This window comes from Acanthopagrus latus, chromosome 3 (assembly GCF_904848185.1).
Source record: "Acanthopagrus latus isolate v.2019 chromosome 3, fAcaLat1.1, whole genome shotgun sequence".
Lineage (NCBI taxonomy): Eukaryota > Metazoa > Chordata > Actinopteri > Spariformes > Sparidae > Acanthopagrus > Acanthopagrus latus.
This window is the reverse complement of record NC_051041.1, coordinates 11377948-11394062: the sequence shown is the minus strand read 5'-3', so window position 1 is coordinate 11394062 and position 16115 is coordinate 11377948. Positions and strand designations below refer to the sequence as shown.

The 16115-nt window shown below is 41.3% G+C and overlaps 3 protein-coding genes across 6 annotated transcripts; all 3 read right to left on the bottom strand.

Moving 5' to 3' along the window:
* Nucleotides 1-1179: 1179 nt before the first annotated feature.
* Nucleotides 1180-4515, bottom strand: psmg2 (proteasome (prosome, macropain) assembly chaperone 2). Its single transcript, XM_037093698.1, has 7 exons — nt 4272-4515; nt 3115-3286; nt 2907-2965; nt 2668-2786; nt 2398-2577; nt 1747-1867; nt 1180-1618 (listed from the first exon to the last, which is right to left on the bottom strand). Exons 1-7 carry the CDS (start codon nt 4326-4328, stop codon nt 1538-1540), a joined length of 789 nt encoding a protein of 262 aa, XP_036949593.1. The 5' UTR covers nt 4329-4515; the 3' UTR covers nt 1180-1537.
* Nucleotides 4516-5281: 766 nt separating this feature from the next.
* Nucleotides 5282-8255, bottom strand: LOC119017192 (probable 2-ketogluconate reductase). Its single transcript, XM_037093697.1, has 5 exons — nt 7714-8255; nt 7020-7191; nt 6500-6678; nt 6296-6392; nt 5282-5580 (listed from the first exon to the last, which is right to left on the bottom strand). The coding sequence occupies exons 1-5, from the start codon at nt 8087-8089 to the stop codon at nt 5424-5426; spliced, it is 981 nt and encodes a 326-aa protein (XP_036949592.1). The 5' UTR covers nt 8090-8255; the 3' UTR covers nt 5282-5423.
* An 854-nt stretch (nt 8256-9109) lies between these two features.
* On the bottom strand, nt 9110-15845 carry LOC119017191 (probable 2-ketogluconate reductase). 4 transcript variants are annotated; one of them, XM_037093692.1, is made up of 8 exons: nt 15698-15845; nt 15192-15309; nt 15067-15081; nt 11572-11950; nt 11216-11387; nt 10630-10808; nt 10426-10522; nt 9110-9580 (listed from the first exon to the last, which is right to left on the bottom strand). In XM_037093692.1, the coding sequence occupies exons 2-8, from the start codon at nt 15306-15308 to the stop codon at nt 9424-9426; spliced, it is 1116 nt and encodes a 371-aa protein (XP_036949587.1). In that variant the 5' UTR covers nt 15309; nt 15698-15845; the 3' UTR covers nt 9110-9423. The 4 variants fall into 4 exon arrangements, with proteins under 4 accessions (XP_036949587.1, XP_036949588.1, XP_036949590.1 ...); XM_037093693.1 differs by lacking the exon at nt 15067-15081; XM_037093695.1 differs by lacking the exons at nt 15067-15081; nt 15192-15309; nt 15698-15845 and adding an exon at nt 13143-13240.
* Nucleotides 15846-16115: the final 270 nt, after the last annotated feature.

The window sequence follows — 16115 nt, the reverse complement described above, 5'->3', positions numbered from 1 at the left end:
TGTGCACTGATAGGTTGAAATCAGTCCTGTGACTTTGGGACGGCGGCATGCAATGACACAAAATAAAAATCATAACTAAACCAATGATGGAAAATGTCAGACTACATTTAGTAATATTCCTAACTACAATTTTGAGGTACTTCTACTGTAGTATTGCCTGTTTCTGTTACTTCCACTCCTTTACTTTTGAGGGCAAATATTTTTTTACCCATTACATAAATTGTATGAATTGAATAACCAAGCCAAATTAGTGCACATCAAAATCAACACATCAATCAGAAAAAAATAAATTCTAATAATCAGACAAATGCTGAGTACCTGTACTGATAATTGGCCAGGCTGACAGGTAGTTCACAGCACGTGCATGCAAGTAAATATAAGTATTATTTTCCTTGTACTTTATTCAGTTTTTTGGCTAGAAAATTACTTTTGATATTTAAGTACATTTAACGTCAGATACTCTTACTTTTATACAAGTATAGTTTGTATGACTGACTTTCACTTTTTTACACAAGTATGAATTTTGGGAATGTTTTATAGCACTGAGTAACTAAAGCAAAAAGCCTGCTCTGAAATTGTAAGGAGTAGAAAGTACAGATATTTGTGTTAAAATGTAGGGCGTACCATGAAAAAGTGGTCAGAACAATAAAAAACTAAAGATAATAGAAAAATCTACTTAATAAGTATTTATACTTTAATTCTTCACCTCTACCTGAGAGGTTCGGATAAGATTGGGGTCTCCTATGTTAATTAAGTAATGTTAATAATATTTTGTATTTACTCTCAGGGCCAGCAGTATTTTTCAAAGGAGAGCCAAACCTTCATCTCTCTCTGGTTTTCTCCTAAAAAAAAAAAAAAGAAAAAGAAAAAAAAAATGCTGTCAGGACATTCCTGTCTCACAGCGAAACCACCCAAAACAATCAGGGAGACAGAAAGGGAAACCACAAACATGCCCAAACAATTTTACGAAGTCAAAGTGCAACTCGGCATGCAAGTCCTGTTGTTGCATCTTTGTAAGTTGTCGTAATGTGTTGTACAAAGGAATCAAATTTCAGAGAGGCGGGACTGCCAGGAATACAGTGTGGCACCTGGCCAACCACTTTCAGTCAGGCAGGAGGAGGCAGGGTCCAGTGAGTGTAACGCAGTCAGAGAATTCATCACTTTGGGATAAATACACACTATGTATGAAACAATCCTTTAATAGGAAGAACAAACACTCGAATGCTGAACTTAGTACAGTAACAGAAGAGCTTGTTTGGGTTGATTCCTGTACATGATGTCATGTTTGGAGATTATCAAATTAAAAGGGAAGAGTGGGAGGATTCTGGTGAGGTCATGTTTTATCTCCACAGCAGGTTAATTCAATATAATACATCATTTACAAGCAGAAAGTGTCCACAAGGGTTATCAGCTTAGGAGTCTTTCAAAAAGAACTCAGAATGGTATGAAGAAAACTTTTTTTTTCTTCTAATTTTGGGAAAGCTCCCCAGGAGTTAATCATGGGCTAAAAATAGACAAAAAGCTAAACGTGCGTGGATCAGAACAGCGCTGGAGGGATGCCATTCCCAAACAGAAGACTCCAGGAGGGTGGGATCTTCCATTTGTTGGGCTTCTGGCTCTGAAAAGTGAATCAGACAAAAACCATGTCAAGAAATGCAAGTTCATTTTTCTCACTGGGCTGAAAATGCACGAGAGAGACGCGGCCCTGAAGCGCAGTGAGGCCGTCTGCTCAAGCGTGTCACTCACAGGGTCGTCCAGCAGGTGGAGCCAGTCGTTGAGGTGGTCGACGAGGGCGAAGGCGTCCGGGATGTTGTCGCCCTCGGAGCAGAAGAGCAGCAGCACGGCCAGCGGGAGGTCCTCCGCACAACTGAGCACGACGTCCAGCACACACGGTCACACACATTGAAGAAAAATATGCAGTCAACGGTCGAGAACCATCATCCATGAAGGCAGGAAATTAAAAACAAGTTTTATATTCTGTTCTGATCTACAGTCAGCTTTTCAACCACAGGCTGCAGATATAAAATGTGTGTGGGAAAAAAATCATCTTTTTTTCTTTTTCTTTTGAGAATTTTGTTTTCTAAGAGCTGGAGTTTTGTATCGAAGTTTAGAATTCAGGTACTGTGACAACTGCCACCTGAATTGTCTGTTTTCCTTCATATAAATATAATATCCACCATAAATTAAGTCAGAAAATGCACAAATGGATGCATAAGAATTCACCAGAATGAAGGAAACAAAGTGTTTGACTCTCTGCTTAATATGCGGCCCCCCCAATATTGCAGTGAAACCTACGTCTTTGTTGATGCGACAATGACAGAGGGCAGTTTTCAACTCTAACTTTTTATGTGAACTTCTCCAAATCGCTGACACAGCTCTCTCTCTCCCTCTCTGTACCTGTCTGTGTAGAGTCCTTTGGTTATGCCTCCTCCAGGGATGCAGAGGCGAGGCTCTGCGTTGGCGTCCGTCAGTCCCGGGAAGGCCGCCACTCGCTCCATCTCCCTCCAGCCGAGCTCTTTCAAAGCGTCTGCGCTCACCTTCAGCAGGGGCGGCGTGAGCAGGTACCTCAAAGGAGTGCTGACACGGGACACAGATTTGTCAGGAGAGATGATTGTGAACAGCATAGAAAAAAAACGCAGCGACGACGTGAAGCTGATGGTCAGCTACCCTTGCAGCTGTTGGTCGTCCCTCTGGTAGGCGTGGCTGCTGGACAGGACCACGGTCCTGGAGAACCCGCTGGCTTTGATCCAAGACACGAGCAGCTGACGGAACTTTTTGGATTTTGTCTGCGATCAAAACAAAAGTTGCCATTTAGATTCGAGGTCCCCGGGAACGCCTTTACACCTTTTAAAAAGTCAAAGCATGTTGGATTGTGCTATAGAAACACAAAACAGGTTTGGTTTTACCTGAATTATTGGCGCTCTGATTTGAAGAACTGCCAGCTTCAGTTCTGCTGCGGTGTACACTGTTGATTGGAAAAGGTTGACAGATTAATTGAGGACTAGATTTTCGAGTGAGTTGGTATCTTTTTCCCATCCAACTCATCAACAGCAGCCAAATAATCAAGACCCGATGAGGCCACGAGCTCCACACGAGCACCGATCAATCGAATACCTTCTGCAGGAGTGTGCAGCTCCTCAGCGTCCTCTTTGCAGGAGGCGTACGGGTTGTTTCCAGCCATGGGGATGAGACAGTCAGAGTGCATGTGGCCCACTCTCCTCATGTTGAGCGTGGACACGATGAGGTCCACAGCCAGCTGTCCCACATTACCAACAGCAACTGCTGGCTAGAAGGGAGAATAGACAGCAATAAAGAGAACCTTGTAAACATTTTTGATGATTTAACAGCCATTTCAGCCATATTTTGTAAGCGTTATTTTTGTTATTTCTTTATAAGAAAAAGAACACATTATGTAAGGACGGTATACAAAGGGCAACAACCACAAAGAGAACAGCCAGGGGTAGGTTTGATACGTTACACAAAAATATTCATTCTAACACATATGTTAATGGTTTAAATGGCTGTTTTGTTTTTAAAATTAAAGATTAGTTTACATGTTGTTTAACATATTAAAGGGAAAATAACAAAATTAGGGGTTTTTTAATCACAGGATTTTGATTTTTTTTTTTATCAAGAATTTTGCAAATATATTTCTAAATCTGTTATAAAAGTATATGTATCTTTGATTTATGCACAAGTTACTGCATTCTCTTACAATAAAGCACAGTATCTAAAAACATGGTTGTTTCAGTCTTTTTTAGCGGCGGGATTAATCTCAAATGATAATATTTAACAGTGTAACAATGACAGGTGCCATTTTCTGTACTGAATACTTTTACTTTGAATAAATGTACTTTCACAATGCAGAATGGGTATTATAAGTGTGTGGTGTAAGTACTTTTACTTAGGTAGAGAATGTGAATAGTTCATGAGTCAAAATTGTTATTTAGTTTGTCATGATACAACACAAACACCCAACATGTCCACATGTATACAAGGAGCACAGTTTTTGATGTAAATCTGGGTTAACTATATCAACAATATTGATAAGCACATGCTCCTCATATATAATTTTAAGTGTTTCTGTTGTTTTAACGTAAACTGCCACAACATGTTCCACCTTCCAGTGCAACTGATGCAACGCTTTACAAAACATCTGTCACGCAAATCTCTGAGTTTGAGTGATAACGCGCAGTAAACGAGGCAGTCCTGACATTAAACTGTTAGTTTTAACGTAAAGTGAAAGCTCGGACTCAGGATGTGTCACTCACCATGACGAGGGTGAAATCTTTGAAGCATGGCGCTGAGGTTTCCGAGGAGATAAACATGGCGCTGTGTAGCTGGCAAACACACGCAGCTGATCAGTTAGCGAGCGACAGAGATTTAAATTCAACTCTTGAATTAATATCATACGAAATTATAATCTCCCGGCACTTTTCCCCTCTATTTCCGTGCCTGGTGTTGTGGACCTTCTCGGCACTCACTCGCCGTCGAGTGTTGATGATTGAGGAGCTTTAGTAGCCGCTGTAAGTGCCTGAAGGAAAAGTGCCGGGAGCGTTTTATTTTGGAGGAAAATGCTCAGTAGAGGTCTAAACCGACTGTTATAATCTGCTTTTGGCGGTATATACATCCGGTCGAAGGCTATATATTTGAAATTCAGTTTTAGTTTTTGAATTGTTATTATTATAATAAGGGATTTTACCGGTCAAACGGCTGCTGCGCAAAGATTTCCTTCGTATTGGAGATCTGCAACTGTCCTTTGAAACAGAGGGAATATAGGACACAATAACATGTATACTGCTAATACTATTAATCTTTCTCCTGCTATTTTTTAACACTTTCATTTGAATAGAAATAGAGACAATGAAAGCTAATAATACAAAAATACAAATAAAAGAATAATGAAATAAAAGAATAGTTAACTGAAAGAAATAAAAACACAAAAGTTGTATAGTTGTCTGAACCATTTTCCCATATCCCCTTCAGTCTATATCTAACTGTTCCTTTTGGCATTTCTCTACTTTTTATACTACTTTCTAATATTGCCATACCTATTTTGTGCATTTTCAAGAAAAACTAGCACCTGTAGTACTTATACTAAGGCAATGTTTCATTCGAATCACTCGCCGAAAAATGAGAAATACAGATAAAAGACATAAATAAAGGATATTCATACAGATCAAATGAGAAGACATTGAGATGTTTTTAGACAGAAAAGGGATCAGAGATTATGTTGCACACCGATGCATGTTCAAGTCAAACGTTCAAGAAGGAATGAGGGTCAAGTGTACATTACATAGCTTTAATCTTTTTACAGGGTTAATGTTGTACAGTGATTACGGCACAGCGTTAGACAGAACAACATACAACTAAAATCTATTCATGATTAAGAACTGCACACGGGCGAGGTACCACCAGTGAAGTCACGGTGGTTTGACTTCATTGGGAATAGTTTGACCTTTCACTGCAGCCAGAGCATTTTCTACCATCATCTGCACCATCTTTCGTCTTGTGGTGTAGGTGTTGAATCCGATGTGGGGGGTGATGAGCGCATTAGGAAGGCTGAGGAGAGGGTGATCCCTGGACAAAAAAAAGAAGAAGCTGAATTTTGACGTTGAATTTTTAAGTTCCTTGAAGTGGTTTCCTGGGGCTGCAAGATGTAAATGCAACACTGATGTGTCATCATCTTAAACTTTTTTACATTAATCGACTTTAGCATGATTTTAAACCTGTTCTCCGGCCTCCAGTTCAATAATAAATGTACTTTTATCGCTGCTTTGGTCTCCAACAACTTGAGATAAATATCTGTCTCTTTCGAGAGAGCCTTCATTCAGGCAAGCAGGAGGGAAAAGACAGGATTTTGTGTCAGCCATGAATTGAGACTAAAACTGACTATGGATGCAGAATTGGTTGCAAAAAAGCAGAACTAAGTGATAAGAGAGGATTTAAATGAAGGAGCATTGAAAATAACTGACAAAGACACATAAACGTATTAACAGTACTGACTTTGATTTGTGGTACCATAACTGTACAGTTGAGATGAGGATGAATACACTGTATGTCAGGACATGATGTTCTCCTCAGTAATCTATTGAGGTGATGTTAATGTTTTGCTGACTCAGTTTAACATTTGCTCAAGAAAAAAAGTGCATTTTGTCTTAAGTGCGACTGGAAAAAAGAAATTCTTTACATATTAAACTGATCAGTTCACAGAGGTTGGATGTGGTTGTTTCTTTCAAAAGTTATAAAGTTAATGAAAAACAGCCGTGAGTCTGGTCCAAGAGTGTGGCGAGACCTCGGTAAAGGTTCAGGGTGAGTCACGTCTAACGCTGCCGCGCGAATGGTCCCGGTCTGCAGAGCTTTCACTAGAGCGTCCTGGTCCACAACCAGACCTGGAGACACGAAGAGAAACCAGATCACAGATCAGTGTGTCCGAATGAGTCAACAGTAAATTCTTTAACCAAGATCAGGTCAGTCCAGGAGACACATTTGTCCTCACCTCTGCTGATGTTGACCAGTGTTGCGGTGGGTTTCATGAGGGACAGCTCTCTGTGGCTTATCAGGCCTCTGGACTCAGGGGTGAGATTGACTGCCAGCACCACGAAGTCCGACTCTCTCAGCAGGTCGTCCATGTTCTTACAGTAAGTCGCCCCGACTGCCTGCTCATCCTCAACACTCCTGGACAGCACGGAGAAAAGAGTTAGTTAAAGATAAGAGGCGTCTTGTTGATCCATTATTTCAAAATGTTCAGGGCTTTTTGGCTTCCAGTTACAGCAGTGATGTGTCTGCGAGCATCTGCTAAATCATCACAAATTTGCCAAACACCAATCTTTATGCCTTTATTGTTTGGCTCACAGATGTATGTACGAAATATGGTTAAATACAACTGTTTGGTCTTGACATACATTAAGATATTCTATACATGCATGAACCGCTCAAAACCATCAACTGTCCAGCTGATTGCGGTGGATCACACTTCTCGTCTTTAAAAAATTAAGTCAGACAAATCAAACAATGACCTCCTACTCCTGTTGTGGTACAGGATCTTCATGTCAAATCCTTTGCCTCTTTGAGCAATTTTGTGGCCAATGTGTCCCATTCCAATAATCCCCATAGTCGACCCCGAGACTTCAACTCCAATCGGCTTTCGTGGTATGTGGGTGGTCTCGGGGTCCACAGCTATTTGGTGACCTGTGGGTAGAAAAAACAGTACAAAAAAAACCTTCAACCAACATCGTTTTTTTTTAACTACGCAATTTTGTCTGAGCACAAGAACTCCCTGGAGAAGCAGGGTTAACTTGCGATGTTGGGTTGGCGGGCTTGGCACCATTTATCTCTGCTTTCACATATAAATGAATAAACATGAAGAAACAGAAACAATCCAAAACGCTCGGGAACACTAGGGAGTGAGAAAGTTGACTGCCACTGCAGTTTACATTGAAGAGTGGATGAAACCTGAAGTGTAAACAGAATAGCAGGAGACAAACGATTTGTGAGATGAAGACAATCATCAGTAAATGATCAAAATGAATCAAGCTGCCTCTTGTTTAAAATTTTGACTTGTTCTAAAAGCTGTGTGAGTGGAAAAGCTGCAAGTCTATGTGAGGATTCACCTAACCTTTGACCTCAAGAGTCTCAGGCTTGTAAATTGCTTTAAGGAAAACTGCTGTTTCACAATTTCTGGGCAACGTGAATAAAACTAGCTCGACTCACCTTCAACGATCATCCGTGCTGATGCCAGAAGCAGACCCAGGGCCATGTCTGCGGTGGCATTGCTCACCACGCCGGGCGTGTTGGTCACCTTCACTCCGATGCTGTTGATGTACGCCACATCCAGGTGGTCGATGCCCACTCCTGCGTTGGCGACCACCTTCAGTGAGGGAAGCGAGCTGAGCAGCGAGGGCTCCACCACGGGGCGGGTGTTCATCACAAACACGGCCTCGATCTTGGGACCGTGCAGCAGCTGGTTCTGAAGAAAGTCTTCGTAGCAGATGGTTTGGAAGTGCTGGTGCATTATGTCAAGGTCTGCTTCACTGTTACCTCGGTCGCTCATCTCCGCCAGGAGAGCCCATGGCTTGTCGTCCTCCATGACGTGGAGAGGTGAGGCACAGAAGCCTCACCAGTACCATCACAGTACAATCTCTCATGTCCTGGAGTGGGGCAAGGCTCTCATATATATAGACACACCAAAAAGCTCTTGGTTAAACGTTGATCCGGTGTGGGGTTAATATAGCACTAGGAACCCGTCAGAGACAAACTGGAGGCTTTTGTCTTTCTAGGTTACCATGACAACAAGAGCACTCTCTTCACTGCTTGACGGCTCGAGCCTCAGTCGAGAGGCTACCTCAGTGGACTTAAAGTACATTGTTTCTTCTACCGAAATACTAAAAATGTTACATATTTTGCGTGTTGCTCATTTACTGTTTTCTTCAGCCCTTTGTGGCGTGCTTTGCAATACTGAGCTACAACGAACTTTGGTTTGACTTGACGTGGCCCAGTGACGAAGCCAACGTGGAAGTACCAATAACTGCAGTTCCTCAAATGGCCACTTGAGACAGGCTCCAAAAGTGAGCCAATCACCATAAGAGCCACCACAAACATGTCAACAGGCTGGTACAAAAAAATGTTGTGGTCTTTTAAGCTAATTTCCCAGCTCATGACAATTTTTTTTATATATAACTTGCTTGTTTAAATCATATTAAGGCCTAAAGTTATGCATTATAACGTTGCTTTGAGCAGCACTCTGCCGAGCGTCACCTCAGCTAATTCCAGTCACTGATCCTGACCCCTTGTCTCCTATTTGACGCCCATTTGGAGAACTTTTTAATACAAATGTCGGACATATAATGTGGCTTGCCTTGTGGTTTTGGAATATATTGGAATAACAGACCGATAACGATTCGGTCTCTACCCCTTTTGACTTGTTAGGGGCAAGGAGGCACTTGATAATGACGGGTAGGGGTAAAACCTGGAAATGGGATGGAGCCACAGATTGTTCTCAGGACAGCATATAGTCCTTGCCATTTTCTCAACTGTTGTTGACAGTGAAGACACCAATTGTCGTATGGTATAAAGGTTCACAGAAGAAATGACGGTCAAGTGCAAGGTGTTACATTTGACGTAGTTTTACTATTCAAAACGTGGTTCACAAATTTTGAATCTTAGTGTAACAGTCGTTCAATCAAAACAAAGCTGCGAAGCTACCATCAAACGTTGAGATCACCCATGAACTTATCCTCAACACTGTTTACAGACAGACACATTAATTACCGTAACATAGCATAATTAATCATGTTTTTAGCACCGATTATGGCAGATTATTAGACAGAACAACACACAACCAAACCTACTTCTTGAAAAAGAAATGTTAAAAGATCAAACACTTTTTACTCCTGACAGATGGGGTACCATCAGTGAGTGAGGTCATTTTGGCTTGACTTCATTGGGAAGAGGTTGACCTTTCAGTGCAGCCAGAGCGTTTTCTACCATCATCTGCACCATCTTTCGGATTGTGGTGTAAGTGTTGGTGCCGATGTGAGGGGTGATCAGCACATTAGGAAGGCTGAGAAGAGGATGATCTCTGCACAAGAGGAGGAGAAGAGGATCTGTTAGGGACTAGCCAACAAGTTGCATAAGCATTCAGCAGACAGCGAGCAGCATTAGCATAATGTCAATTTAGGTTTCTGTTGAGCGGGTCCAGTAGCCACTTTTATTTTAGCTCCTATTGTCTCCACCAACTCTTGAAGGACACACCTGTCTCTTTATCTACTAAACATTGCGCTGTGTTCATCTGCTGTTTGGCGCTTGACCTATAGCATGCAGTGGGTTGTTTTTATTCCCTGGGAACTGCTGCAGCTAAAGTACAGAGCTGCTGGCCAGAAAACCAAAACAAAGGGCTAAAAGACACTTAAAATACCTCTGTAGAGCTGTATGGACATGTGACACTGTTCACATTACACATTACATATTGTTGATTAAAAAAAATACCTACAATTGCAGCTTTAAAGATATATACACATAAAACTCAGTTACATGTGTCGCTTGACCCCAAAATGAAAATAGCTGTACCTCATTGTAAATGTATGAATGATACTGACTTTGATCTTTGTTATCATAATTTTTACTGCATGTAAGGAGCTAAGGATCCTGAATACCCTGTGTATCAGTACATAATGTGTTCCGCTGTCATGTATTGATGTGAAAGGGTTAACGTTTGTAGAGTTGGAGCAAAACTATGTCACTTTTGCTTGGCAGTGGCAATTGCTAAAAAGTGGCTTAGAGTCAAAGAGTCGGAGACCTGACTCAGTAATTAGCAGCAAATTTGATCTAAAGTGAGACTGCATTAGCAAAAGTCCGCAGTCTAAAGCATTGAAACTGTTCAAAAAGTTACATAATCACACTTGATTCAAAAGAGTGTGGCGAGACCTCGGTAAAGGTTCAGGGTGAGTCACGTCTAACGCTGCCGCGCGAATGGTCCCAGTCTGCAGAGCTTTCACTAGAGCGTCCTGGTCCACAACCAGACCTGCAGACACGAAGAGAAACCAGATCACAGATCAGTGTGTCCGAATGAGTGAACAGTGAATTATTTGACCGAGACTGGATCAGTCCAGGAGACACATTTGTCCTCACCTCTGCTGATGTTGACCAGCGTTGCGGTGGGTTTCATGAGGGACAGCTCTCTGTGGCTGATCAGGCCTCTGGACTCGGGGGTGAGATTGACCGCCAGCACCACGAAGTCCGACTCTCTCAGCAGGTCGTCCATGTTCTTACAGTAAGTCGCCCCGACTGCCTGCTCATCCTCAACACTCCTGGACAGCACAGAGAAAAGACAAAGCTGAATGTTAAGAGAATCTCATTGATTTATTGCTTTAAAATGTTCAGATTGTTATTCAAATCTGGTCATTTTCGTGATATTTATGTACACGGGTAATTAAAATAAAACAACTTAATCTAATCTAAATTTGATGATGTACAAAAGCAATCAAAAGCATCAGCAAGAAGATTGGCAACATTTCTATGACAATCACAGCTATTCTTAATGCCTTTCATCCGAGTCGGATTACAATTTAGCTGGGCCAGATAAGTCACAAAAATGGCTGAGCCTGAGGAAAGAAGCTGTTGTCGGGGTGGGATGTCACTAAAACACCCTTGTCATGTTTAACCAAATTCTATCTATCTATCTAAATTAACCAAACGAACTATATCAAACTCTGACCTCCTACTCCTGTTGTGGTACAGGATCTTCATGTCAAATCCTTTGCCTCTTTGAGCAATTTTGTGACCAATGTGTCCCATTCCAATAATCCCCATAGTCGACCCCGAGACTTCAACTCCAATCAGCGTTTGTGGTATACGGGTGGTCTTGGGGTCCACAGCGATTCGGTGACCTGTGGAAAAATAAAAACAGTACAAAAAACCCTTCATCCAGCAATGTTTTTAATAAAGTCTGCACTACAGCAGTTTGTAGCACACTCATTGATATGAAGGTTGAGAGTCATTATATATACTAATCTGTCTTCTTCAACCTTTGACATTGTGAGCCTTGGGACACATGACATCGACCCGACGCACCTTCAAGAATAGTCCTAGCTGATGCCAGAAGCAGACCCAGCGCCATATCCGCGGTGGCGTCGCTCACCACGCCAGGCGTGTTGGTCACCTTCACTCCGACGCTGTTGATGTACGGCACGTCCAGGTGGTCGATGCCCACCCCTCCGTTGACGACCACCTTCAGCGAGGGAAGCGAGCTGAGCAACGAGGGCTCGACCAGTGGAAGTGCGTTCCACAGAAACATGGCCTGGATTTTAGGCCCGTACAGCAGGGGGTTTTGAAGCAGGTCCTTGTGGGGGACGATATGGAAGTGTCTCCTCAGAATGTCAGTGACATCTTCGGTGAAACCTTCGTCGCCCACCTCTGAGATCAGAGCCCACGGCTTGTTGTCCTCCATTACCTTGAGGGATGATGCACAGAGGTTAAACCCCCGGTGGACAAACACTCAAACATATTTTTATCATTCATCTCCCTGTTACGTTTTACTGTCGGATTACTGGATTAAAAACTAGATGTTTTTTCTTTTAATGAAACAATTAAACAGTCCTCTATGAAGCAACACATGCATTATTACCTAATAAGGAGGCAGGCTTGCAGAGCAGCCTTCTCATTTTGTTTTCTTTATTATTTCAATGTTTTGTGCTTAGATGGTGCATTTTACCAAATTAAAATGTTGATTAAACACACATGTGTAATGTGCACAGAGAGCGGGACAGATGTGGTCAACACAACTCATTTTTGTGCCCTGGAAGCAGGTTAATCCAGCACTGGATATGCACATGCTGATCTTTATGATGATGGAGGTTCTCAGTCATCCGGGTCATGGTAAATGTAGGTGCTTTATCATAGGCAACTGGACTTGTTTCAGTTTCTTGAGGACAGTTTCACCTCTCATCCCCAGGGGGCTTCTTCAGATCTAGCTTACTGGAGAGAAGTACGCTGGCCATGTCGCAGGAACATCTGAGTAAACTGATCTTTAATAAACATCATATCCCGGTTGACTTTAAACCTGCCAGCACACTGAGGCAGAAACTTGTCCATCCCAAGGACATAACACCCAGGCGTGAACTGAATAATGTAGTTAGTGCTGTTCAACGCAGCCAGGACTGCACAGATTTGTACATTGGGAGACAAAACAACCTCTCCATAAACGAATGGCACAACACAGGGGGGCCAACTCCTTCCAAAATCCTTCTTGAGGACAACAATGTGAACATTTTGGCCAGAGAAGACAAATTGTTTGAAAGAGGGGTAAAAGAAGCCATCAGTGTCAAACTGGAACAACCTCTCTGATCAGGGCAGATGGCCTATGACATTACTTATCTTACTTACTTATCACCCACTTACAATGCAATGTAAGAACACATCCACACAGAATCTAAAAGTTAGAACTGGAGAAGCCTCCAGGATGAGAGGTCTCCAATAACCTGAGGTGCTGATTTTAAAGCTGTCACACGTTGCTAGACATTTGAATCTGTGAGTGCATTCCTGTACGGTGTGTGCACGCCTGCATGTGTGAGGGAGGAGGAGAATAAATAGAAAAAAAGAGAAACTTAAAAACTTGTAAAAACTGGGAATGGACCGGAAAGTACCGATAACTCTTGCTTGTTCTGGGTCCCAACTAGTCTTGAGTCCGCCTCCACTCCGAAAACTCCGGTCGAACCAGCCTCCAGTTATTTTTGTAGTGCCCGAATACAATAGACAACACGGTAATGCAGAAGTAGCGCACAAACAGAATACAAAATAAAAGCACCGACCTATGAACGCAGTTTGCAATTTCACATTTATTCAGTCTGAGTTTATTGATCGATTCGTTAATTTGGTTAATTGAGCATTTGAGGAATTCATTCATTTTACCATCGTAATTCTGATCACATTGAAGCCTTTATAAAATGGAGGCCAAGGCATTTCAATTGTGTGAATGATTAGACCGACTAGTCACATTTTTTTCAACATTTCCATATGAATTCAGATTTAAATGAAACCACCTGTTGCCACAGACTAATTTAACTTCAGACTGATAGTGCTCCATCTCAGAGTGTCACTTAGATAATAGCAGGCAGGTCTGATGTCGAATTTCAAATTAAAGCACTCTTAATAGTAAAATATCTTAACTGTTTCCACGTGTATTCAGGTTGATATTAAATAAATAAATAAATGTGAAATTGCAAATTGCGTTCATAGGTTGGTGCTTTTATTTCGAATTCCGTTCTTGCACCACATTACCGTAATACTACTATATACAGGCACCACAAAATAACTGGGGACAGTTCCGGGTTTATCGGAGTGGAGGCGGGCTTTACCACGGTTCTTGAACCAGGAAGAACATGGGGACTAACTAGGATTTGAAAATAAAAGCTTACGTGTTACAACCATAGACAAATATACACTACCAGTCGAGTGGACACACCTGTAGCAACTAATAATGTAATAATGGCTAATAACGTAATAATGTAATAATTTAAATGCAATACAATTTCATAATGTAATAAAATCAACCAGCCATACCATATATCAAAATTCACTGAATCAATAGAGCCTGAGGTGAAGTATGCAGACATTTTTTAAAAAATATTCAGCAAGCATCACTAATCATCATCATTAATGTATATTTATTTTTAACAAATATTTTATGTACACACATTTTAGGATGTTTTGCACCCCTTCAAATAGTTTGATAAAGAGTCTTCTTAGCCAAAGGTCCTTGATGTACCTCTATCTGTTACTGGTTGATGTCAGATGGCAGACATAGAGAAAACAAAGCAGAGAAAACTTGCTTGATGATGAGGTGTTTACTCACCATCTTTATACTACAAAATGGCTGACAACATTTTGTGTTGACACACAAAAAATATAAATAATATAGGTGATGGATGATAATATATAGGCAAATTTCAGGTGGATTGCAATTGCAGTTAAAACATACAACGTTATCCTAACAAATATCTTAATACACAGAATATTTGAACAAATAAGGTGGGTGGCTTGGTTTTAGATTAGCATTCTCTAAGGGCGAAAATAACTCTCATGGGGGCCACCTAGTGGCTGAACTTTATCAATAATAATGTGAAAATGCAATTACTATTGAATAATACTTGGTTTCACTAATTTAGTTTACTAATGCGCTGATGCTTTTTGCTTTACTCACAGCTTTTTTTGAGAGGTAAAATGATGATAATACAACTCTTTCTCACTGTATGAGCTATTATTATATTATGAGCTGTTTTTACACTATGAGCGGTATCAATAAGGCTCTTAATGCAATAAGTCATTATATTATCACATTATGGGGGAGGGGGGGCACACACACTGCAGATCATCCAGTTGAAACATTAACTGGTGTGATAGCTCAGATAAGCTGACACAGGACCAGTCAACGCACAGGAACCAGAACGCAAAACAAGATAATAAGCATTTCAGTATTTTTGTTGAGCATGCCTTCAACCTATACTGAGTAACTGAAACTTTAGGTTTGCACCAGCATTAGCTAAGAAAGAATATTGTTGATGCACTCACCTGACACTGATTTCTCTGCAAGTGGTGGAAGTGAATAAGAATGTCAGACACATCTTTTGTCTCAAGTTAACTTGAATGTAGACTTAACCGGACCACCCTCGACACTGACAATACTTGCTCCATACCTTTGTGTGTTGCAGCTGACGTACAGATCTGTGCAGCTCTGTCACTTTAAGAAGCCGGCGCGCTTGTGCTGGACGCCACAGTCTCCTCACACACTGTGCAAAGCATACACACTGCATTCTGGATGATGAGTCAATGACATTCTTCAGATTAGAGTTTTATAATGGATCACACAAACTATAGTATATATAAATGTATACATGATTACATATATATTTATTCAGCAGTGATGATCATCTGTGCTGCTGGATGACAAATAATTCAAGGCAGTCGATTTTTTCCTGCTGATCTGATGTGCAGGAAAATCCAAAATGTGTCAGATTCAAAAGAAGACAGAAGAAAGCAAAGCGTTTAAATCGGCATGTAGTAAAAGTACACAGGTCAAATATGTTAACAAATGATTAACGAGAAAGGCCCCAAAAAAAGTAGATGTGGGCTATGAAGAAGTAAAATATTCTGCATGGCATCCACATATATTTTCACTTAATTAAGTTAGTTAAGTCCTCACCTGCAACTGAAAGCCTGCTGTTTCCTGACTTATGAGGAGTAGACACTGGGTTTAAGAAGAAGACATTCAGCTGGACTTGATTAATGTTTGACCTCCCACTTGCTTTAAATCAAACTTAAGAGGCTATGAACCAGAGGGCTGTCTACGTCCACTGGCATTCAAATGACAATTCATTGGCCACAGTGACCCAGCAGGCACAGGTTTCGAGGGGCGGTGATTACACAAGACTGAGCCCAGCGAGCAATGGTCACAAACCTCCCGCCATCCATAAAGGGACAGTGCACGAAAAAGACGGAACCCATTTCCGGGTTCACAGAGGTCTAGCTTGTTAATCACTGTTGGTTTATGTGCTTTTTTCAAGCTCTCTCGTCCTATTGAATCCACTTGTTGGTGCCATTAAATGGAAGATTCTGATTTG

What these genes read in the sequence shown, in the direction of transcription:
- LOC119017192 (XM_037093697.1), bottom strand. Translation starts at nt 8,089, where the DNA reads ATGGAGGACGACAAGCCATGGGCTCTCCTGGCGGAGATGAGCGACCGA. An exon ending in TACCACAACAGGAGTAGGAG is followed by an intron (nt 6,679 to 7,019) that starts GTCATTGTTTGA and finishes CGTGCTGTCCAG; the next exon opens with GAGTGTTGAGGATGAGCAGG. An exon ending in CACCCTGAACCTTTACCGAG is followed by an intron (nt 5,581 to 6,295) that starts GTCTCGCCACAC and finishes TTTTTTGTCCAG; the next exon opens with GGATCACCCTCTCCTCAGCC.
- psmg2 (XM_037093698.1), bottom strand. Translation starts at nt 4,328, where the DNA reads ATGTTTATCTCCTCGGAAACCTCAGCGCCATGCTTCAAAGATTTCACC. An exon ending in GCTGCACACTCCTGCAGAAG is followed by an intron (nt 2,966 to 3,114) that starts GTATTCGATTGA and finishes TCCAATCAACAG; the next exon opens with TGTACACCGCAGCAGAACTG. An exon ending in AAAGGACTCTACACAGACAG is followed by an intron (nt 1,868 to 2,397) that starts GTACAGAGAGGG and finishes CGTCGTGCTCAG; the next exon opens with TTGTGCGGAGGACCTCCCGC.
- LOC119017191 (XM_037093692.1), bottom strand. Translation starts at nt 15,308, where the DNA reads ATGCAGTGTGTATGCTTTGCACAGTGTGTGAGGAGACTGTGGCGTCCA. An exon ending in TACCACAACAGGAGTAGGAG is followed by an intron (nt 10,809 to 11,215) that starts GTCAGAGTTTGA and finishes TGTGCTGTCCAG; the next exon opens with GAGTGTTGAGGATGAGCAGG. An exon ending in GCTGGTCAACATCAGCAGAG is followed by an intron (nt 10,523 to 10,629) that starts GTGAGGACAAAT and finishes TCGTGTCTGCAG; the next exon opens with GTCTGGTTGTGGACCAGGAC.